General features: G+C 35.6%; 1 protein-coding gene across 7 annotated transcripts in view; it reads right to left on the bottom strand.

Moving 5' to 3' along the window:
• The window catches only part of MNAT1 (MNAT1 component of CDK activating kinase), a 200,723-nt gene that overhangs the window by 92,739 nt on the left and 81,732 nt on the right, over positions 1-26,252 (bottom strand). For all 7 annotated transcript variants that reach the window (XM_031024500.2, XM_081830429.1, XM_081830427.1 and 4 more), the window contains one exon: positions 20,608-20,733. In XM_031024500.2, the coding sequence (XP_030880360.1) occupies positions 20,608-20,733 (126 nt within the window). The remainder of the gene's footprint in view (positions 1-20,607; positions 20,734-26,252) is intronic.

Below are 26,252 nucleotides of genomic sequence, written 5' to 3' on the forward strand. Positions count from 1 at the left end.
AGGTCAATATTGCCATGATACTAAAGCCAGACAAAGCCATGCTGTAACGTGGATTAAGCATAAAAACATTATGCTAAGTTAAGGAAGCTAGACTCAAAGAACCACATACTGTATAATTTCCATTTACAGAAAATGTACAAAAAGGACAACTTTAAGGAGACAGAAAGCAGATGAGTGGTTTCCTGGGGCTGGGAGTGGGAATAAAAATTAAGTGCAAACAGGGAAATACTTCTGGAGCGATGAAATACTCTAAAACTAGATTGTGGCTGCACATCTCTTTAATATACCTAAAAGTCATTAAAATTTACATTTAATACATGTGAATTTTATGGTATATAAATTATACTTCAATAATCCTGTTTAATGGCTTACGGACTAAATCAACAACCTCTAGCTAGACCGATCAAAATAAAAGTGAGAGTACTAGGAATTTTTATTTTTTTTAAGATTTTATTCATTTATTTGTCAGAGAGAGAGAGAGCACAAGCAGGGGGAGCAACAGGCAGAAGGAGAAGCAGGCTCCACACTGAGCAAGGAGCCAGATGCAGGACTCGATCCGAGGACCTTGGGATCATAACCTGAGCTGAAGGCAGACACTTAACCAACTAAGCCACCCAGGCGAGAATACTAGGAATTTTTAAAGGATCATCACTATAACTTACAGGCATTAAAAGAATTTTGAGGAAATATTATAAACAACTTTATGTCAATACATATAACTCATGCTCAAATTCCTTGAAAAATGCAATTTACAAAAAAATAGAGAAAATCCAAATAGCTTATATCTATTTTAAAAATTAAATTTATGGGACACCTGGGTGGCTCAGTCAGTTAGGTATCTGCCTTCAGATCAGGTCATGATCCCAGGGACCTGGGATTGAGTCCCGCATCAGGCTCCTCGTTCAGTGGGGAGGCTACTTCTCCCTCTGCCTGCAACTCACCCTGCTTGTGCGCTCACTCTCGCTCTCTCTGAAAAATATTTTTTAAAAATCTTAAAAATTAAATTTACCATTATACTCTGGTTTCTCTTCACATTAAATTTACCAAAAATCTATATATTAACAAAATTAAGAGTTCCAGATGATTTCAATAGTGAACTCTAAACATTTCAGAAGAGGGACACCTGGGTGGCTCAGTCAGATAAGCATCTGCCTTCGGCTCAGGTCATGATCCCAGGGTCCTGGGATCGAGCCCCACATCAGACTCTCTGCTCAGCAGGGAGCCTGCTTCTCCCTCTCCCTGCCGCTCCACCTGCTTGTGCTCTCTGTCAAATAAATAAACTCTTAAAAAAAAAAAAGTTTAAACATTTCAGGAAGAAATAATGCCAATTTCATATAAACTCTTCTCAAAATGAGGCCAAATATCCTGACAAAAACCACTGTGGACATTACTGGTAAAAACATTATCAGTATTACCCTGATACCAAAGACAAAGACATCTAAAGGCAAAGAAAATGGTCAGCCAATACCCTCCTGAATACAGACACAAAAATCCTTACTAAAAATAAGAGCAAACTGCATACACACTCTTCATGACCATACAGAATTTATCACAAATATGCAGTTAATTTAACTTTGAAAAGGAATCAATTTAACTCACATTAACAATGCAAAGAAGAAAAATCATCTTTAATAGATGTAGTAAAAAGCATTTTACAAAATTCAGCACCTACTCATAATTTTTAAAATTTCAGTACACTACAAATAGAAGGAATTTTCCTCAGTCCAACTGAAGGCATCCATGAAAATTCTCAGCTAATACAATATATAACATTAAAAGACTAAATATTTTCCCTTGTAGGTGGGGAATAAGGCACTGCAATATGGCAAGAAAAGAAAGTAAAAGACAGAAAGGAAGAAGTAAAACAGTCTCTACATGCAGATGACATGACTGCCTAAAAAAAAAAAACTAAAAGCACATACTAAAAATAATAAATAAAATGTTTAAGTACACAAGATACAAGGCCAGTATAGAAAATACATATTAGGAGTAAGCAATAGGAAAATGAAATCTGAAATAATTATTTCCTTGAAAACAGTATCCAAAAACATAAAATGTTTAGGAGCAAATTTGACAGTGCAACGTCAACCACTAAAAACCAAAAAACACTGCTGAGAAAAATTAATGAGGCCCTAAATATATAAAGAGATATACCAAGTTCACAGACTGCATGGCTCAATATTATTAAGATCTCAATTCTCCCCAAATTGATCTACAGATCCAACAGAATCCCAATCATAATTTCACCAAGACTTTTTGTAATAATTAACAAATTGATTCTCAAATTTTGAATCTACAGAAAAAATAAAATAAAATAAAATAAAATTTTGAGTCTATGGAAAGCAATCTTGAAAAAAAACAAAGTTGGGAGATTTAACACTACCTGACTTCAAGAACTGTAGGGGCACCTGGGTGGTTCAGTTGGTTAGGTGACTGCCTTTGGCTCAGGTCATGATGCTGGAGTCCAGGAATCAAGTCCCGCATCGGGCTCCCTGCTCAGTCGGGAGTCTGCTTCTCCCTCTGACCCTCCCCCTTCTCATGTACTCTCTCTCTCATTCTCGCTCTCTCAAATAAATAAATCTTAAAAAAAAAAAAAATTGCTATTAAGCTACAGTAACCAAGATGGAGTTATAAGAACTGAATAGAGAGAACAGAAATAGACCCACATTTACATACAGACAACTGATTATAAACAAAGGCACCAAACATATGTAAGCAATCCAATGGAGAAAAGAAAGTCTTTTAAGCAAATAGTGTTAGAATAAATGGATATCCATGTGCAAAAAAATGAACCTCAACGAGTACCTTACACCATACACAAAAATTAATCCAAGATGGACCAGGGACCTATCTGTAAAAGCAAAAATTCTAAAGCTTTTAAACAAAAGAATATCTTTGTGACTTTAAGGCAGTAAAGGTTCCTTATAGAAGATACAAAAAGAAGTAACCTTAAAAGAAAAAAATATCATAAATTAGACTTCATTAAAAATAAAAACTTCAGGGGCCCCTGGGTGGCTCATTCGTTAAGCGTCTGCCTTCGGCTCAGGTCATGGTCCCAGGGTCCTGGAATTGAGCCCCGCATAGGGCTCCCTGCTCCGCGGGAAGCCTGCTTCTCCCTCTCCCACTCCCCCTGCTTGTGTTCCCCCTCTCTCTCTGTCAAATAAATAAATAAAATCTTTAAAAAGAAAAAGAAAAACTTCAGCTCATCAAAAGATAATGATTAAGAAAACGAAAAAGTGAGCTATATACAGACTAGGAGAAATCTGTTAAACAGGTATCTGACAAAAAACTTGTATACCATGTATTTTAAAACCTTTTATAAATCAATAATAAAAGGACACCAATCCAATTACTTAAATGGACAAAAGATATGAAGAGACATCATAAAGGGAGATATAAAAAAGCCAAACAAACAAATGAAAAAATCCTCAAAACCATTAGTTCAAAAGGAAATGCAAATTAAAATTACAACAAGATGCCATTAAACACCCACCAAAATAGCTAAAATTAAAAACGCTCATAGCACTAATTGATGACAAAAAGTGGAACAATCAAAACTCTCATATTATTGGTGGCAGTATAAAACTATGTAACGACTACTGGGAAAAAGATTGAGATTTCCTTCTAAAATAAACAAGTAACTACCCTACAAATAGCAATTTCACTTGTATATTGACCCAAGAGAAATAAAAAGATGGATTCACAAAATCTTGGGTAAGTTTACCCAAGAAAGTTCATAGCAGCTTTAAGAATAAAAAAAAAAAAAAAAAAGAACAGCTCAGATATTCATCAGTAAGAGAATCGCTAAACTGCATATTCAAACAAATAAAATACTACAAAGCAATGAAAAGTAACTAATTCCTGATACACAAAACAATATGAATGAATCTCAAAATATTATTCTGTTTTTCTTGCATATGACCATTTTACAATAACCAGGACTGGATGGCCCATTCCCCAACTTAAGCAACTAGAAAAAAAAAAAAAAAAACCACAAGAATCTATGGTTTTACAAATTGACTATCAGCCAGTACAGGACTATGATGTCCAAAGGAAGGGAAGCAAACGAAGTGAGTCCTATATTGTCTCAACTTACTACATGGAGGCAATTTCCAGGCCAAGATATGTGGAAAGGAACCCAAAAAAAGCTAGGGAGTCAAAAAGACTGAGATCAGACATCATGGCTGTCAAGGTGGCAATAATTTCCAGGGCAGATTACTAGAGAGGAAAATGCTGCACAGAGAGAAAACTCTAAAGCAGGAGTCAGCAAATGTTTTCTGTAAAGGGCACATAAATATTTTAGGTTTTGCATGCCATACAATCTCTGTCAGAGCTACTCAACTCATTAAAACATGAAAGCAAACAAAGACAATATGTAAATGAATGAGTATGGCTATATTCCAATAATACTTGAGTTAGAATAACAGGTGGTAGGTGGGATTGGCCTGGGTGCTATAATTTGTCCACTTCTGCTCTATAAATCTACAAAGCGATGTCCTTAATTTATGCCTAGGTATTGATATGAATGTGACAAAGAGTAAACTTCTCAAGGCCAAGAAAATAACCTGGGACCCAATAGGTAAAACAATTTCCAAAGCTCACAGTTATCAGAATAGTTCATATTCTCAATAAACAAGGTAAAAAGGTCTCAATACATGGGGCACCAGGTACAGTCCTCTAAATGTATCACCTTGAAAGTGGAGCTAAATTAGCCTAACATTAAAGTCTTCTCCTATATACCCTAATGATGCTTATAAACAATCCTTGCAAGGATCTAACAGATTATAAGTAACTTAACTACAACCCCAAAAAAAGTCTGAAAATATTTACTGGAATACCATAAACTACCAGGGTATTCAAAACCAAGGCAAAAACAGATGACCCATACAAGGAGAAAAAAGTCAGTCAAAAGAAGACACAGAAATAACAAATGATTAAATTAGCAGACAAGGACATTAAAAGAGCTGTTATAAATATGCTCTATATGCTTAAGAAGGTAGAGAAAAAACATGAACATGATGAGAGAAATGGAGATTAAAAAAAAGACTCTTGGGGCACCTGGGTGGCTCAGTTGGTTAAGCAACTGCCTTCGGCTCAGGTCATGATCCTGGAGTCCCGGGATCGAGTCCCACATCAGGCTCCCTGCTCAGCAGAGAGTCTGCTTCTCCCTCTGATCCTCCCCCTCTCATGCTCTCTGTCTCCCATTCTCTCTCTCAGATAAATAAATAAAATCTTTAAAAAAAAAAAAAAGACTCTCAGGGGCACCTGAGTGGCCCAGTCAGTTAAGTGTCCAACTCTTGGTTTTGGCTCAGTTCGTGATCTCAGGGTTGTGAGATCGAGTCCCACGTGGGGCTTGCACTCAGTGGGGAGTTGGCTTAGGACTCTCACTCCCTCTCCCCCTACCCCTCCCCCTCCACTCCTCAAGCACACTCTTTCTTTCTCTCTAAAATAAATAAATAAATCTTTTATTTTAAAAAAAAGTTTCAGGGGAGCCTGGGCAGCTCAGTCAGTTAAGTGTCTGCCTTCAGCTCAGGTCATGATCTCAGGGTCCTGGGATCAAGCCCCACGTCAGGCTCCCCGCTCACCAGGGAGTCGGCTTGTCCCTCTCCCTCTGCCCCTCCCCCTTACTCATGCACACACACTCTCTCTCTTTCCTCTCTCTCAAATAAATAAAATCTTAAAAAAAAAAAGGTTCAAATGGAATATATAGAAATTTAAAATGCATACTACCCGCAATGAAAAATATAACAAGAAGGATAAACAGCAGATGAGGCACTAAGCAAAGTAAAAATCAGTGACCTTGAAAGCATAGCAACAGTAGTTAACTAAAGCACAAAGAAATAAGACTAGAAAAATAATCAGCAAAGCATTGATGAACTATGTAACAATATCAATTATATGTAATTGAATTCAGGGTGGGAGGAGAATAGAAAAATATGTGAAGAAATAATCACCAAAATTTTTCCAAATTTGATGAAGGTAAATTTAAACCAAACCATATCAATAATTACCTTAAAACAATAAGCAAAGGGAGATTGTCAGATTTAATTAAAAACCAAGATCCAACTGTACACATTAAGAAAGCAACTCACACCAATCAAAAAGCTAGAGTGGCTATATTAACATCAAAAAAAGTAGTAGTTAGGGGCACCTAGGTGGCTCAGGTCATGATCTCAGGGTCCTGGGATCAAGCCCCACCTCAGGCTCCCTGCTCAGCGGGGAGTCTGCTTTTCCCTCTGCCACTCCCCCTGCTTGTGCTCGCTGTCTCTCCCTCTCTCTCTCAAATAAATAAAATCTTAAAAAAGAAAAAAAAAGAAATAGTAGTTAGAACAAAGAATATTACCAGGAATAAAGAGGAATATTTCATAATAAAGATGTGAAAGTATGAAAAGGATGTAACTATCCTACATGTCTATGCAACTAAAAACAGAGCTTGAAAATATATAATGCAAAATTGATTTTTTTTAAATCCACAATCATACTAGAATATTTCAACACTGCTCCCTCAGTTAGAAAAGAAAAAAAATCAATGAGGAAACAAGACTTAAATCAGTTCACTTCACCTAATTCACATTTAAAGAGTACTCTCCCCAAGATCATAATACAAATCATTCCAAATTCACAAAAAACTTCACCAAGATAGACCATACTCTGGGCTACAGAGCAAGTCTCAATATGTCAAAGATGTCTAAAATCATACAAAGCACATTCTCTCACTACAAGCAAATTAAACTACAAATCAAGCAAAAAAGTATTTAGAAAATCTGGAAACATTTGGAAATTAAACAACACATTTCTAAATAACCCATGGGTCAAGCATGAAATCGAAACCAAAATTACACAATTATTTTAACTAAATGAAAATGAAAACACAACTATGATGGCTACATGAATGCACCTCTCATCTCCCAAGTGCAGGAGCGTAATGGAATAAGAGTCCCAGCAGCTACACTATGAAATCCAGTTCCACATTTGCACTAAGGCCATCTTCTAGCCAGTGACTGACTGAGGCAGGAATACGAAGGCAGTTCTGTAGTTAGGACAACTTGTGACAGAAATGTCTGTCACAAGAACTCCCCAGTCGCCTTGCCAAACTTTCCTTAGAAATACACTATAGTGTAACAAAACAAACAAAAAAAGAGAGAGAGAGAGAAAAGGGAAAAATACACTGTAGTCTGAGACAATTCTACCCAACCTTTTTTTTTTTTTAAATGTTTCCTTTTTTTAAGATTTTTTTTTTTAAGATTTTATTTATTTATTTGAGAGAGACAGACATAGTGAGAGAGAGCACAAGTGGGGAGGAGAGGGAGAAGCAGACTCCCCGCTGAGCAGGGAGCCCGACATGGGGCTCCATCCCAGGACCCCGGGATCACGACCTAAGCCAAAGGCAGATGCTTAACTGACTGAGCCATCCAGGTGCCCCTACCCAACCTTGTTTCTTTCTCCACTTGGGATCAAACCCCCTTCACCATCCAATGATTTTCTCCGTCTCCTACAGCTGCCTCCTCATTTTCTCTCACAGGTATTTTCCCTAACACATTTCTTGCACATTTAAACCCATCTTGGTAACTGCCTCTCAGAGGATTCAAACCGTCAAAATAGCATGTCAAATGTGTGAGATGCAACTAAATAAATGGCTAAAAGAACATTTATAATAACATTAAATGTCAGTAATAAAAAAAAAATCAGAAAGTCCCAAATCAATCATCTAAGCTTATATCTTTAGAAATTAGAAAGGTAGAGCAAGTTATACCCCAATTAAGGAGAATGAAAGAAATAATAAAGAGTAAATATCACTGGTATGGAAAATAAATAACAACGTAAGAAACTGGTTCTTTGACGGGACCAAGAAAATTGATAAACCTCTAGTCAGAATGACTAGAGAAAAGAAGTAAGAAGATATAAATTACCAGTATCAGGAATGAAAGAGGAACAGTACTAGAAATCCTACAGGAATTTCCCAACTTAGAAAGAGTCCAAATAGCAATGTTGCTACAAATATTATTAGACGAATAGTAACAAGAACACTACAATTAGTTCAAGACAATACTGTTCGTGCGCTGATAAAATTACAGAGAAAAAATAAATTTGCTGAATTAAAAAATTAAAGTACCACATTGACAAGCACTGCAGAAATTATTTGGTCATGCACATGTGCAGATGCAGCCTTGTAAGACTGCCAAATACTTGTGGCAGCCAGACTTCTCAGAAAAATACTGTATGTATCATAGTCCTAAGCAAACACCAAAAAATGGATTTATTTCAGCATTTCCAAATATCAATTTTAGTAACCTTTAACTTATTCAACTGATTACTACTAAAAAGCTCTTACTGACATGTGAAAATAATTCTAGGTATTTGAATTTCATAGCATGACCTCAGGAGCCAAAGAAAGGATGAGCATTTTGAAATTACTGTGCAAGTTCATCAGAAGAAAACTCATGGCTGGGAACCACAGAATGAACTTTGCTAAATTCACTCCTTCCATTCTTTTGCTCAGAATGCTCCTACATATCCATTTTAAATATGAAATGGCTTCTTTCTTCCCTTCCATCTTTCTTAAAGTTTACATTTCTCGAGGCTTAATTCTAGTTCACCATATTCCACAAGGATTTATTGAATTTGGGTCCCTTGGTAGAAAACCTCACTGTATTTAGAAACAATACTATTCAGTTCATTTTTACATGTTAGTTTTCACTTCCCACTTAGACAACTTTTGGAAGACAAAGACCATTCAGGTAAAGTAGCAGAAAACACTTGAAATCTGTCAGACTTGCCTGAGCCTAAATCCTAGCTCTCCCACTTAGCAGAATTATGAGTTTGAGAGACTTATTTTATCTGAGTCATCATGTTTCCTCATAAACAGTAATATCACTATCAACCTTGTAGGATATGTGTGAGGATTAAATGAAATAATATTAAGGAACTGCTTTAATCACATCTTCCTTCTTTTCCCCCACTTAATATAATTATCATATCTTCAACACCAGTAGCTAACACCGCCCTGCAAATATAATAGGTACTTGATAAAACCCTATTGTGAGGGGGTGCCTAGGTGGCTCAGTCATTAAGCGTCTGTCTTCGGCTCAGGTCATGATCCCAGGGTCTTGGGATCGAGTCCCATCGGGCTCCCTGCTCAGTGGGAAGCCTGTTTCTCCCTCTCCCACTCCCCCTGCTTGGGTTCCTACTCTCGCTATCTCTGTCTCTATCAAATAAATAAATAAAATCTTAAAAAAAAAAAAACCCTATTGTGATAGGCTGATTGGTACCTAATAAAAATATCTGTAAGACTGAAAAATCTGTCTCATTACATTAAGCAATACAAAATGAAGTGTATAAAACACTGTAGAAAATGCTTGTTGAATATATTAATTCAATCAGGAAACCATTATTTCTGCATTCCAGACTGAGTATTTCCACATTTTCACATATCTAGAAAGTCCTCCAGACTGCGACTAAAGGATCAAGGCTTCCCACTATTCATATCTTACTGATTTTAACTTGTTCCTATTACAATTAAAATAACTGATATAATTCACAACTCCCTGGTTCATTATTTCTGCTTATGCTCATGTCCAGACCATCAGACAAGTTTCCTGGAATAAATTCAACCACTGCAATAACTCCTATAGCCAATAGTTTGATCAGTAACTGCTTTTTTCCCTTCACCATAATAAGGTATGGGAAAGAATATAAAGCTCACAGTATATAATTAGTTATTTCTAAGTTTCCCCAACTATGGACACTAAATATTTCAGTTTCTTACATGTCCATAGTATAACTGAAATGTTATCTAGAAATATGGAATATAAAAAAAGGTTTCTTTTTTTTTTAAGAGTTTATTTATTTATTTGACAGAGAGAGAGAGAGAGAGAGCACAAGCAGGCAGAGCAGCATAGGCAGAGGGAGAAGCAGGCTCCCCACCAAGCAAGGAGCCCGACTTGGGACCTGAACCCAGGACCCCGGGATCATGACCCGAGCCAAAGGCAGACATTTAACCAACTGAGCCACCCAGGCGTCCCTTAAAAAAAGGTTTCTAAAGGCATTTGGGGGCCTATAAGGAATATCTAGTCAAAAAGGTATGGTATAAATTTAAAAAGTCACAAACTCTACCTGCAATCAAAATTCACTGGTCTATTATAGTTTTTACCTATATCTATACCCATTTATACTTACAATGGGCCAGGCACTTTGAGTTTTATGTAATTATTTCAAAAAATACTCAACAACCCTATACTAATTCAAAGGGATACATGTACCCCAATGTTTATAGCGGCATTATTTATAATAGCCAAATTATGGAAACAGCCCAAGTGTCCATCAACTGATAAATGGATAAAAAAGATGTGGGATATATATACACACACACACATATACATATATATAATAGACTATTACTCAGCCAAAAAAAAGATTCTTACCATTTGCAATGACATGGAGGGAACTAAAGATTTTATGCTAAGCCAAATAAGTGAGTGAGAGAAAGACAAATACTATATGACTCCACTCATATGTGGAATTTAAGAAACAAAACAAATAAACAAAGGGAGGAAAAAAGAGAGAGGAAAATCAAGAAACAGACTCTTAACTATGGAGAACAAACTGATAGTTACCAGAGGGGAGGTAGATGGGGGTGGGTAAAATAGGTGATGGGATTAAGGACACTTAAGTACACTAGCTGAGATGAGCCCCGGGTGTTGTAGGGAAGTGTTGAATCACTATATTGTATAAATGAAACTATTATTGCACTGTATGTTAACTGGAATTTGATTTAAAACTTTTTAAAAATTTTTTAATTAAAAAAAAAAAGAACTTAGTAACTTAAGGCTTTATCAGGTTAAGTGATTTGACCAAGGTCATACAGCTAGTCCGTATGTAGCAGAGGAGCCACAATTTGAACCCCTTACAATAATATTATATGACAACCCATTTTAAATAACTCTAAAAATAATAAAATTCAAATTTACAATTTTAATCATGAGCAACTATTAATTTATAAAAGGTTTACATATTAAAGTACTCAAGATTATCCTAATTTATAAGAACCGCCATTTCCTTCCAAATATGACTGAACTAACAAAACTTCTATATACTTACATATAAACTCTTCAAAGATATCTATGGTGAAAATTAGAATAAACTACAATTTTATCGAAATAACAAAATAGCTAGAGACATTTATTTATTTATTTTAGCTAGAGACATTTGTTAAGAGAAAGTAATAAATAGCTCAATCATTTATGTATTAATGGATTTCATAATGCATAACAACTGATAAGGCTATTTTTAATGTTAATTTTACTAATTGAAAACACATTTAAAGATAGAAACACACAAACAGAATTCAAATACTACTTGCATCTTCACAAGACTTGATAAAGGACACATGACTTCTTTGGTTGCTACACTCTGATTTGCTACGTAAATGCAAACTGTCTATTAAAAACAGAATTAGGGGCGCCTGGGTGGTTCAGTCTGGTAAGCGTCTGCCTTCGGCTCAGGTCATGATCCCAGGGTCCTGGGATCAGGCCCACATCGGGCTCCCTGCTCAGCTGGGAGCCTGTTTCTCCCTCTCCCTCTGCCCCTCTGCCTGCTCATGTTCTCTCTCTCTCTGAAATAAATAAAATTCTTAAAAAACAAAACAAAAAAACCAGAATTAATGGAGCACCTGGGTGGCTCAGTGGGTTAGGCGTCTGACTCTTAATCTTGGCTCAGGTCATGATCTCAAGGTCATGCAATGGAGCCCTGCACTGGGCTCCGTGCTCAGCAGGGAGTCTGCTTGAGGATTTCTCTCCCTCTCCCTCTGTCCCTCCCTCTACTCGTGCTCTCTCTCTCTCTCTGACTGGTTCTGTCTCTAAAATAAATAAATCTTAAAAAAAAAAAAAAAAACAGGATTAATAATATTTGGTCAAGTTTTATTTTCAATTTTTAGACAAAATGGTCTTAAAGCACTTAAACTGTTTGGCTCAAATTTATGGTTTTATAGGACAAAACTGACTATTCAATATAATTTTTATTTTATTTCAGATACAACTGGACATTAATTTTCTGTAACATTTTAACAAAGAGTTTAATCTTCAAATGAGATCAGAAGAATAAACAATGCTTGATATAAATAGCTAAATACTATTTGTTGCAGTCACAAAAGCCAATGTATATCACAAATGAGCTCTGTTCTGGCTTACCCATAGATAATATAAAATTTTTTAAACATTAGGGTTAAAATACTCAAACAGCTTTCCCCTTTGGCAATGAATGGCACATTCCCCTAAACTACTCCCCAGTAATCACCCACAAAGGACCAAAAGCTATACTTAAAAATAATTCTTAGGGAACCTTTGTTGACTCTGTTTCCAGTTTGCATACAAAAGCACAGTGAAGTTTAGAACACCATCTTATCTGAAAAAGCACCAGATTCCCAGCCTTAGATTCTGGCTCCTAATTTTATGACCTGACCAATGTGGCTTTTCTCCCTCCCAAAAGACTAAGACCTATGGGGTGCTTGGGTGGCTCAGCCAGTTAAGTGTCCAACTCTTGATTTCAGCTCAGGGCATGATCTCAGGGTTGTGAAATAGAGCCCTGTGACCGGCTCCATGCTGGACGTGGAGCCTGCTTAAGATTCTCTCTCTCCCTCTAACCCTGCCCCCCAATAAAGACAAGACTAAGACTTAGTTACTTAAATCTGTAGATTTTCTGTATGGAAAATTTAATAATTTAACTACACAAATTATCAACAAATGGGGGTAAAAACCTGGTTTACTGAAGTCTATTCATAGGCTCACCTGAGAATGATGTAATCAGGAATGGTAGCCATATCTATTCTTTTGGGAAAAAGATTAGAATTACTTATGATATGAAGAAGAAACAGAAGACCCTAAAATTATATTGCTGGGATTTGAAACAATGAAATTAAAATAACAAATGCCTGACTGAGAAACAACATTGGAACTCTTATTTTAAAAGTTCAGGGGCACCTGGCTGGCTCAGTTGGTAAAGCATGCAACTCAGTCTCAGGGTTGTAAGTTTGAGCCCCACATTGGGTATAGACGTTAGTTAAAAAAATAAAATCTTGGGGCGCCTGGGTGGCTCAGTTGGTTAAGCAACTGCCTTCGGCTCAGGTCATGATCCCGGAGTCCCTGGATCGAGTCCTGCATCGGGCTCCCTGCTCGGCAGGGAGTCTGCTTCGTCCTCTGACCCTATCCCCTCTCATGTGCTCTCTCTCATTCTCACTCTCGCTCTCTCAAATAAATAAATAAATCTTTAAAAAAATAAATAAATAAAAAAAATATAAAATCTTAAGGAAAAAAAAAGGCTCAAAACTATCACTACAGTAAAGACAATATATATATATATAATGAAGTTTCTTCTGGGGCACCTGGTTGGGTGGCTTAGATGGTTAAACGTCTGCCTTCAGCTCAGGTCATGATCCCCAGGTCCTGGAATCAAGCCCCGCGTTGGGCTCCCAGCTCAGCAGGGAGTCTGCTTCTCCTTCTTCCTCTGCCTTCCATTGCTGTGCTCTCTCTGTCTCTCAAATGAATAAATAAAATCTTTAAAAAAAAAAATGAAGTTTCTCCTATTCATGCATACGACAGTGATTAAATGGAAATCTCTAAGGAAGTCAAGTCACAAATTATACAAATAATTTTTCTAAGATCCTACCCCTAACATGTCCCTACCCACTGAGAGTTTAATTCCTAGGAAATATAATTCAAAGAATTCATCAGGCACAATATATGTGAACATCCCTAACCAAAATCTGTTCACTGATGACTGTCTCAACTCTACATATCTCAATACATAATAATTAAATCCTCATTTCTTACTCATTATATCATGCCAATTTTTAACCCTTTATCTTTCTCTGGGTTTAGTAAATAAATTTTGTCTTCTCAGTCACATCTCAAAGGATCTATTTCTAAAACCCTTTATCACATTTGTATGTCTTCCTTGAACCTTCTCCAAGTTCAGTATATCTGACTTAATTTGTTGTGTTGGACTTTCTTTAAGTAGAGCAGATCAGGAAAAGAAAAGGTCATTGTGCTGGCTCCTGTCCCTTACATTACCCAGTCCATACAATCAGCCCACTATTAGAAGCAATAACTCAAATCCTAGCTCTCTTCAAATCAGAAAGATACCTGAAGGAGAATTTATAAATTCTGTTTTTTAATATTCTCATTAATTAAATAATGAGGTATAATAGAAAGAGAATGAGTCTCGGTGTCACCTTTTATATGTGATCTAACTTCTCTGAGACTCAGTTTTCACATCTGCAAAAATAAGAATACCATTTCATGGAGTTATAAAAACAAAAGATAAGAACTTTTATTAAAAAGAATTGTCAAAGGTCACAAAGTCCTAAGCAATGTTGGCATCCTTACCAACATTTGCTCAATGAAATCAACCCCTGGGATATAGATGCTCAATAAATGTTACTTTTTATTCTGCATTTTAGGATTGATTTTTCCAAAGAGTATAAAAACAGTCAACTACATAAACATTGGATTTTCACCTACATTACGGTCAGCCTCCCCATTCAGTGGTATTAATAAATTCACATAAAAACTGTCATTTAAAAATTTCACCTTGCCGTTGAACCAAAAGCTGAATTGTTACAGGACACAATAATAATAGGTATTCTATCATACACTTAAGTTACATGAATCTCAACAAGCATTAAAGTAATTAGATCACCTACCTTACATCATATCAAAAAAAAAAATCAATTCCAGGTGGATAATAAAAAAGTAAAACAATAAAGGTATCAAAAGATACCCTCAAGAAAGTGAAAAGAAACAAGTCAGGAGTGAATTGCTTGTGGGTTTTTTGTGGGGGGAAGGGGTAGGTAAAAGAAAACACTTTTATTTCTCAGAGCAAGTTGGAACAGAAGTATGAAGGTGTGCAACAGATCACAAATGCCACTACTGAAATCACACAGCCAAAAATCCCTATATCCCTTGAGAGACAGCAAATGATTTTTTTTAAGATTTTATTTTGAGGTAATCTCTACACCAAACATGGGGCTTGAACTCACAACCCCAAGATCAAGAGTCATATGCTCCACTGACTGAGCCAACCAGGTGACCCAGCAAATAATTTAAATTCCTACAACACATATGATTAATAAAAGACTTAGATCCAGAACATATAAAAAACGCCTACACATTAGCAAGTCTTGAGCAGGCATTTCAGAAAATAGGATAGCCAATGCTCAATGTCATTAGTGATCAGCAAAATAAAATGCGGATTAGAATCACAAAACACTACTAAATGCCCACCAGAATGGTAAAACTGGAAAAGACAGAAAATCACAAGTGTTGACAAAAATGTGGAATAACAAGAACACTGCTGGTAGAAGTACAATTGGCAAAAACCACTTTGGGAAATGATTTGGCAATACTGCCTAAAAATCGCTATGACCTGAAAACTCTATTCTTAGGTAAACAGCCACCAAAACAATATGTGTACATGTGCACCAAGAAACATATATTAACACGTTAGCATAATTCATAATACCCAAAACTCAAAGGGATCCAATCATCCAGCAACAGTAGAATGGATAAATAGTAGTATGTTCCTCCAATGGAACATTATCCAACAATGAAAAAGAAAAAAAAAGCGCTATATGCAAAAAACATGGATGAATCTCACAAATATAATATGAACAGGCCCAACATTAATCAGGTTAAGACATATATGCTTAGACGTTAAAGTTATTTATAAGAGCAAGAAAGGGACTGCCATAAAAGAAGAATGACAACTTTGGGATGCGTGGGTGACTCAGTCAGTTAGGTGTCTGCCTTCGGCTCAGGTCATGGTCCTGGGGTCCTGGGATCAAGTCTGGCATCAGTGAGGAGTCTGCTCAGTGAGGAGTCTACTTCTCCCTTTCTCTGTCCTTCCCCCCATTTGTGCTCTCTCTCTCAAAATAAATTAAATAAATAAATAAATAAATAAAATTTAAAAAAGAAGAAGAAGAAAAGTGACTACTTTGAGGAAAAAGAATGGGGAACTGACCAAGTCTAAGGGGTCATAAGGCAGGCTTCTAGAGCATTGACAATACTTATTTTTCTTTTACCTCTGTGATGATTACACAGATGTTCACTCTGTGATAATTGGTTCTGTGTACTTTTGTGTATATACACTACATTTCACAAAACAAAAAGTTGTAAGAGAGGGAAGAATAAAGAAAATAAATAATAAGGTCACAACCTTTTCTAAAAAGATACCTAAGTATTAAAGTAAATGCTAAGAGCAAATGAAAAACTGATAGCAAATAAGCACATGAAAAAATGCTCAACGTCACTAGTCATCAGGGACATGCAAATTAGAACCATAATGAAATAACATTACACACCTATTTTGAATGCCTAAAATATTTTTAAAACTCAAAATACCGAGCACTGGCAAAGATACAGAGCAATTGGAACACTCATAAAAGGTTGGTGGGAATGCAAACTGGTACAGCCACTTTGAAAAACAATTTAGCAGTTTATTACAAAACTAAACATAGCCTTACCATATAATTCACCAATTTCATTCTTAGTATTTAGCCAACAGAAATGAAAACTCACGGACACACAAAACTGTATACAAATGTTCATAGCAGCTTCACTCATAATCATTAAAAAACAAAACACAAATCCAAATGTCCTTCAACTGTTGAATGGATAAAAAAACTGGTATATCCATAAAATGGTAATATTACTCAATAAAAAGGAACAACAACAACAACATGCATGATCTCAAATACATCTTGCTAAGTTAACAAACCTTGACTTAGAAGGCCTGTATGCATGATTCCTTTTATATGACATTCTACAAAACCCAAAACAATAGAGACACAGAACAAACCACTAGTTGCTTAGGGGGGTTGGAGGTACAGGCTATGAAATGGTAGAACAAAGGAATTTTGAGGAGGGATGGAACTGTTCTATATTATGACTAGGTGGTAGATATACAACTATGCATTTGTCAAGACCCTGTATACCACAAAGAATGACCTTTACTATATATGAATTAAAAAATAAATTTTAAAAAACTTTAAAACACTATGGTCACAGCACTACCATAGATTTATAGAAGTATCAAAATGACAAATTTATCATAAAATTCCCTCAAATTCAAGAACCTTGGAAATATTTTCTTACCTAATTACACAATGTAAAAAAATCATTATGTAATTCACTTAGATATTTAACTATAATAATAACAATAAACATTACTGATGGGGCACCTGGGTGGTAAAGTTGGTTAAGCAGCTGACTCTTGGTTTTGGCTCAAGTCATGATCTCAGAGTCATGAGATCAAGCTCGGCATCAGACTCTGCACTGGGCATGGAGCCTGCTTAAGATTCTTTATCTCCCTCTGCCCCTCCCCCTCCCTCTCTTAAAAAATTACTGATAACATTAAAGATGCACGTGGTTAACATTTTATATATATATTTTTAATCCTCCAAACAATCATATAAAGTGAAAATTATCTCAACTTTACCAATGTGGAAACAAACCCAGCAAGAATAAAGAAGTATCTTACGCATGCATAGACATCTGGTAAGTGGTGAAGCTGAAGTTTAATCCCCTTGTACCTGAGTCTTCCCATGCCTATTTTCTTTTCTCTATACTGTCTCTTAATTCAAAAGCTTTTGTAATTCCTTAATAATTTTTTTCTTTACATTATATGAAAATGTGTTAATACTTCCTAAATTTGTAAATTTAAAATTGATCGGGAATATTTTATATTATTCAGGTACCCACATATTCATAATTATATAAAACAAAAAAATATGCAGCCTCTGCCCTCAAGATGTTATAATCTAATAGGCGGCACACGTATGACTAACAAGGTAGGCAATTTTAAAAATCAAAAAACAGTAGCTGGGCGCGTGGGTGGCTCAGTCGGTTAAGTGTCTGCTTTCGGCTCAGGTCATGATCCCAGGGTCCTGGGATTGAGTATGCTTCTCCCTCTGCCCCTCCCCCCTGCTCGTGTGCCTGCGTGCGCTTTCTCTCTCTCTCTCTCCCTCTCTCTCTCTCCTGCAAAAATAAATAAATAAAATCTTTAAAAAAAAAAAACAGTAGCTGAATGGGCAGTTGGGGAGAAAAACATTGGTAGTGTGAGTACCTCATAATAATAAGACAGTTCTGCTTCCTCCTGTATCTTACATCATCACTGTCATTTACTTTACTTATATTATATGTGAGTGTGTGTGTATACACATACACATAAGCAAACATATTCAAATACGGTATTCTTATTAAACTGTTATCTGTTAGATTAAGAATAAAAAAGTAAGTTTTTATTTTACCTTCATTCTTTTCTTCTCTGATGCTCTTCCTTTATTTAGATTTGAGTTTCTGCCTATATCATTTCCTTAGCTCTAAAAGAACTTCTTTCAACATTTCTTGCAAAGAAGGTCTACTGGCAAAAAACTCGTTTGTCTGATAGTCTTTATTTCTCCTTCACTTTTTAATTTTAGAAAGAGAGAGAGACAGCGTGCATGCACAAGGTGAGGGAGGGGCAGGAGACAGAGAATCCTTGAGCAGAGGAGACTCCCCCATGAGCTTGGAGCCCAACGTGGGGCTCAGTCCCAGGACCCTGAGATCATGACCCAAGCCAAATCAACACTAGGCCACTTTACCAACTGAGCCACCCAGGCATCCCAATTTCTCCTTCACTTTTAAAAGATAATTCTGCATGGTACATTATTCTAGGTTGGTGATTTTTTTCTCTCATCACCTTAAATATTTCACTCCACTCTCTTCTTGTGGTTTCTGAGGAGAAGCCAGATATAATTTGTATCTTTGCTCTTCTATAGGCAAGGTATTTTTCCCCCTCTGGCTGCTTCAGGAATTTTTATCTTCAATTTTCTGATATTTGAAAATGATGTACCTAGGTGTAGTTCTTTTGGCACTTATCCTACTTAATGTTCTCTGAGCTTTCTGGATCTTTGGTTTGGTATCCGACATTAATTTGGGGGAAATTCTCACTTGTTATTGTTTCAAATATTCTGTGACTTTCTCTCATTCTCCTTCTGGCATTCCCGTTACACATGTGTTATACCTTTTATAGTCACCCCACAGTCCTTGGATATTCTGTTCTGGTTTTTTTTATCCCCTCCGGGCTTTTTCTCTTTGGTTTTCAGTTTTCAAGGAGTGTACTGATGTATCCTCAAAGATTTTTTTTGTCAGGGTGTCTAGTCTACTAATGAGCCCATCAAAGCTATTCCTCATTTCTGTTAGTGTTCTTTTCTCTAGCATCTCTTTTTGGTTCTTTCTCAGAATTTCCATCCTTCTCCTTACCATTGCCCACTTTTCTTACATGTCATCTACATTATCCATTAGCACCCTTAGCATATTAATCACAATTGTTTTATATTCCCAGTCTGATCATTCCAACACCCCTGCCATATCTAAGCCTGGTTCTGATGCTTGGTCTGTCTCTTCCAACTTTGTTTTCTGCCTTTTAATATGTTTTATTATTTTTTTCTTGACAACCAAGGCACAATGGACTGGGGAAAAGGCACTGCTATAAATAGGCCTTTAGCAATGTGGTGGTGAGGTGTGGGGGATGGCAGAGCATTTTATAGTTCTATGATCAGGTCCCAGTCCTTTAGAGCGCCTGTGCTTCTAGACTGTGAACTTCACAAGAGCTTCTCAATCCATCCCACTGCCCCTTAGGCAGGGCAGAATGGTTAGAGTACGCTGAAGCTATTTGTTTCCCTTCTCCCATACAGAAGGCTTGAACAGCTGGAATTGGGTATTTCCCTTACCCTACATCAGATAGGTTCTCATAAACTCCAGTAGGTTAGACTCTGACGAAATAGTTTATCCTGATGGTAGGCCTTATTAAGAAGAACGAAATGCTCTTGTATATTTCAAAATTGTTCCTTTTCCTTTTTCTCTGCTAAAAGCAAGAGGGGATTTTTCTCTAATATTCACTGAGAGAACGTGATAGAGATGCAAGAGGTAAAACTCACAAAAGTGCAAGGGCCCTCAATAACTGGTTCCCCGCCCAGAGTTCTGAACTCTCAGAGTTGTCCACACTGAGCCTCCAGCAATTTGTCAATTACAATCAGATTTACCTATACGAGCACTAGTTCCTGGCGAGGTTGCTACTCTAGTTAAGTTGTGATTCCCTGTATTCTCTACCGATCTCTCCAATTTTGAGGGCAGTGGTTTGCCTTATGACCTCTTTTCATTCATGGATCTAAGAAAAGTTGTTGGATTTTTCAGTATGCTCAGCTTTTTACTTGTTGTTAGAATGGGGTGACAATATCCAAGCTTCTTACATGCCATACAAGAAATCAGAAGTCTGCATTTTCTTTAAGAATGTTTTTCTACACTACAAGCTTCAAAATTTATGTAAAATAAGAAAAAAACCATACAAACCCAACTTCACATACAACAAAATTGTGTTATATACTTTGAAAATTATTTATTACTTTTCACTTTCCCCTTTCACTGCGTGTATTCATGTTTCTATAGGTCTAGCCTAGATCAGATACTGTTCTAAAAGCATCTGAACCTTCCAATTTAACTGTAGAAATCAATATAAAGTTATAAAGTGCAATCCTTGAAATACATTCTTCAAACAAGCCATTAAAATACAGCTTACCATTTTGATGCCTGTGGAGAATGTCACTGGTTTTATAGGTTTAGGTTTCTCAAGTTGCATTTCCAACTGGGTAGATCGATCTTTATGCTGAGCCAAAAGGAGAGCAACAGGGAGATCAGAACTCTCCTGTAAGAAAAGTAAAAGTGCAATATGAAAGTTAAAAAGGAAAAACTAATGAGCAACAAGTCTTTTATTTTAAATTATGCCTTTTCATAAGCATTTGATGTCAACCTAAATATTCACTTTATGGAGAACACTTCGCAAAAAAATTTAACATTCCATAATAAGAAAAGGCTGTTTGAGATTCATAAATCAAAATAACCTGCAAAAAAAGTACTTTTATAAAATCCACATTAAAGACAATATAATAGAGTCTTATTTCATCTAGCAAAGCCAACCATATTTATTAAACTAAAAAAATTTAAAAGCTGATCACAAAAAGAGTAATACAAAGTACTATAACTTAGATCAGATGTTTATCTAAGACACATTCTTCTACCAGTGAATTCAGACCAGTCTGCAATTGTTTCCCATTAGATTTCACCTGAGGCCGTTTGGAAATGATCCTTGTTCTGTTTTGCACAATGGAACAATTGTTAAGTACAACCAAAAATATATTTATTCTCCTTTATGGACTTACTTTTAGAAATTAAGTCTAGATTTTCTTAATTAACACAATGATAGTAAATATTTCTAGTATCTTATACTGATACTAAACCAGGGCTACTATTTACACAAATCTGCACACATACATATTAATAACAAGCAAATTACTAATTCTTTTTTTTTTTTTAAGATTTTATTTATTTATTTGAGAGAGAGAGAATGAGAGAGAGCACATGAGAGGGGGGAGGGCCAGAGGGAGAAGCAGACTCCCTGCCGAGCAGGGAGTCCGATGCGGGCGGGACTCGATCCCGGGACTCCAGGATCATGACCTGAGCCGAAGGCAGTCGCTTAACCAACTGAGCCACCCAGGCGCCCAGCAAATTACTAATTCTTATACATAGGCTTATTTATCCTGTTTAACATGAAGTTCTCTTATATGTTTAAAGTGCTGTGGAACTAAGGTCTAAACTAAATGTATCCAGACCTCTTCCTTTCTGAGTTTTCAGTTAAATAAGAACACAGAAACACATGCAGAAGGAAGCCAAGAAGGAAGGAGATCATATATACAAACACAGTACTTTATATGTGCAAACAAAAATGAAGGTTACAAACAAATTTCTATCTCCTATACCAAGGCTACCTACAAAAACATACATATTCTTCAAATGGCCTACATATTTTTAAAATAATAACTACCTAGAATTTAATCCTTAAAAAAACTATATTGTTAAACATTTCATAGTATGAAAGTAAAAGTATAGCAGAATCTAATTTTCTTTCCAAATCAACAACTTAAGAATATTTTTAAGGCACAAATGTAGTTAATTAACATACTTAAAGGAATTGTTTTAAGGCTACAGTACAGAAGTAATTCAAATAACAACCAATTTATTTCAATAGAATTGCCCTAGAATAAATTTGTACCTAAAGACTTGGTAACAGAAGTGCTTTGCAACAGCAATTTACAAAGATTAAATTTTTTTTAATGAAAGAACACAAGTTTTATTTATAAAATAGAGCCTTGGGACCTTTAGCAATAATAAAGGAGAATGAATGAAATATACTATGAGAATATACTTGAATACCTTTCATATTCTACAATAAAGCATTAGTTCTGCATTAGTAACAGTATTATTGTGAATTTCTGCAGCTATTCTAGATTTCCATTAAGAATTTTATAAAAAAGGGGTGCCTGGGTGGCTCAGTTGGTCAGGTGTCCAACTCCTGATTTCAGCCCTGGTCAAAATCTTGGGATCATGAGACTGAGCCCCACATCAGGCTCCATGCTCAGTGAGGAGTCTGCTTGTCCCTTTACCTCTGCTCCTCCCCCCCACCCCTACTCCCCACTCCTGCTCGTTCACTTTCTCAAATATTTTTTTAAAAAAAGAACTTTAAATAAAATGTAAAAAAAATTTATAATAAAATGTAAAATTAAGAGAAATTTTAAATGGGCTGTGGCCCAAAATAACTTTTGAAACCCATTACTATCTTTTCATATGTAAAAACTAACAGAAGAAAAATAAACTTCTTTGGCATTCCTTCTCAACTTATACTCTAAGTGAATTCAAATGCTCTTCCATACCTGGTATTTACTCTAATAAGTGAACGTCCTTGTGTAAAAGCAAGACAATGTGTTCACTTCAAAAAGTTGCTAATCAATACTTCGGCCCATTTTAATCCTGGTTTTGCTTTCACATAAAAGGACCTGAATATTAAAATGTCTTGGTAATACAGCTGAAATTTAATAAAAAATAAACGTTCTAGGAGTCTAAAACTAATTTTGACATTAAGGCATACAATTTACTTCAATCTGCTTTATTCCATTTTAGCATTTAAAACTCTGAAGGCTGAAAATCTTTGTGAATGTTAAATTAGAATGAAGCAGGAGCTCTAACAACAACAAAAATCTACAGAGTAAAATAAACTATGGGAACATACATGCTCTCAGGAATACATAAAATGCAGATTCAGCCTTGCAAGTTATTTAATTTTTCTTAGCTTTCCAGTCTATCTTGAAAGGTTCTCTAAACTACATTAATTGCCTGAAGGTATACTGTTTAATATTTAAAGAAATTTTAATAAGACTGCCTGTAATACTCATTAAAAGCTTTATAATGACCATTTTTTAAAGATTATTTTAACTGACTTTAAGCAAGCCATCTGGCAAACAATATTTCTAATAAAATTCAGCTACTACATTTGACAACAATATTAGCCCTTAACAAAATTTAAGACATAACTGAAGAGAATTTTCAAATAGGAATATAAAAAGATTTAATAAGTCAGGACCTGTTTAAAAATCTTTTCCCAAACTGTTAAAAAAAATTGAATTTACAGTTAGGGTTAAATAAATGGACTTTTTAGGCAACATTATGGTAACTGCTAAGCCATAAACATTAAGACCATAACATTAAAATCCTGTCACATACAGTATAACGTAATGCGTTTTAAAGGTTAAAAAGTGACCATTAGCACAAAAACCAAACCCAAACACAGGAGAAAAAAATTCTAATAAGTAGTACTTGTTGCCTAAATTAGATCCAGAGAATAATTCTAAGATTTAAGCTTCTAGACATATTTACAAATGCCAAATTATCTATTTTATAGAATCTAATACATGAACAAACATAGAGAAAGAAATAGAATGTGTTTTTTTACTTACTGGGGATCCAGGAAGATAAAAAGAAATTTAATAAATACTTTCAATTAGTCAATAAGAACTAAAACATATGGTTACATTTTAACAAAAAATTTAATGATTATTAAAAAATTAAAGTAACAGAATTTTTAAAAATAAAATTACGAAACCAGAAATTCAAAACGTACTGATATTCTAAAACAATCTATTGTAATTCATTGTTCTAATGAATACAGTAAATTGCTAAGGATTATTTAACCACCATGTTACATGATCTAAATGGTGAAGAAAGTATGTGCAGTAATGACTTGCAGGTGAAGAAAACAGGAAGTTGCGGGGGGGGCGGGTCTCACAAAAACCAATATTAACTCCAGATTATACACAATGTACAACATTGGCAGTTTCACATCTTGCTTCATGCCCCACTGAATTAAAGGGGAGCTTCATGCCAATAGCAGCTCAATGAGGCAGCAAAACTTATTACTCTGAGGGCTAAAAAAATATGCAAGAGTAATTGCTATGCAAAGCTAGCTAACCTCAAAATTAAATCTAAAAACTATTTAGATGCAGTATTTTTAAATCTTAAACTGTACCTTCATTTCATATCTAAGTACTATATTTTGAATTAATTCAATTAATTGAACAAAGGAGAAGGGTTACCAAGGAAAGTGTGTTCTTCTTTGTATAAAATGATGGGGGAAAGAAACTTTAAATAATTTTAACACTACACCAAAAACTAATGATGTAATGTATGGTGATTAACATAACCTAATAAAATAAAATTAAAAAAAAATACTTTTAACATCAATATTTACTAATTCATTCTTTAAAGTTTTCAATTTCTCACAAGATAATATCAACAAAAAATGTGAAATACATGTGTCATTTCAACTGTTAAAAGCCACAACTGGGCGCCTGGGTGGCTCAGTCGGTTAAGCGGCCTTCGGCTCAGGTCATGATCCTGGAGTCCCAGGATCGAGTCCCGCATCGGGTTCCCTGCTCGGCGGGGAGTCTGCTTCTCCCTCTGACCCTCCCCCCTCTCACGTGCTCTCTCTCTCTCAAATAAATAAATTAAAAAAATCTTTAAAAAAAAAAAGCCACAACTGACACTTAATAGTTTCAAGAAAAATTAATGGAAATTGCTAAGGAAAATACCATATTCTATTTTATATGCTACTGTCTTCATTTTTAGAAACCAATTCATATTCCACTTATACAAAGTAGATAGGGTTTATGATAAGCATTTTCTATCTAAGCCTCATTAATGCCCTTACTCTTTCCTTTACTTTCTCACCTACTTCTAATTTAATTATCTTGCTTTCTCTTTTTATTCCTGGTTAGCTAACTTTTGGCCAAAAGAACAGTAGAAAAATATATACATACACATTTACCCAATCATACAGTAACAAACACCATATCAACTAGACCAAAGAATTAAAGTATGTTAACACCACATAGAAATTAATTAGAGGGGAGGGGGATGGGGGGATGGGTTAGCCTGGTGATGGGTATTAAAGAGGGCATATTCTGCATGGAGCACTGGGTGTTATACGCAAACAATGAATCATGGAACACTACATCAAAAACTAATGATGTAATATATGGTGATTAGCATAATAAAAAAAAGGTTCAAAAAAAAAGAAATTAATTATGTGGACAGAAAAGGAAAGAGAAGAATGCAAATAGATTTTCTGGAGAGGATCATTTCTACTGTGATTTTATCAGTATGACTCCAGCTTATAAGCATCAAATAATATATTGTCAAATCTATGAAACACTTCATAAACCTTAGTTATTATTACTGCTGTTATCTAACAATGGTGAATACTTGGGGAGCTAACTATTCGGAAACACAAATAACTCACAAAACACTGCCATTTCTTTGGAAATGGCATTTGCATTTTCTCATGCAAAAATATGAAACACAGTTCTCACAGAGTAACTAGAATCACTATAAATTTCACCATGAAGCCCAAACACTTAAAAAGGAGCTAGTTAAGCAATGTCCACAATAGCCAAACTGTGGAAAGAGCCAAGATGTCCATCGACAGATGAATGGATAAAGAAGATGTGGTATATATATACAATGGAATATGCAGCCATCAAAAGGAATGAGATCTTGCCATTTGGAACGACATGGATGGAACTGGAGGGTATTATGCTGAGCGAAATAAAAGTCAAACAGAGAAAGATATGTATCATATGACCTCACTGATATGAGGAATTCTTAATCTCAGGAAACAAACTGAGGGTTGCTGGAGTGGGGGCTGGGGTGACTGGGTGATAGACACTGGGGAGAGTATGTGCTCTGGTAAGCGCTGTGAATTGTGCAGGACTGTTGAATCTCAGATCTGTACCTCTGAAACAAATAATGCAATATATGTTAAGAAAAAAAAGAAGA

The sequence above is a fragment of the Leptonychotes weddellii genome, chromosome 9, assembly GCF_054177405.1.
Source record: "Leptonychotes weddellii isolate Sample4059 chromosome 9, ASM5417740v2, whole genome shotgun sequence".
Classification (NCBI taxonomy): domain Eukaryota; kingdom Metazoa; phylum Chordata; class Mammalia; order Carnivora; family Phocidae; genus Leptonychotes; species Leptonychotes weddellii.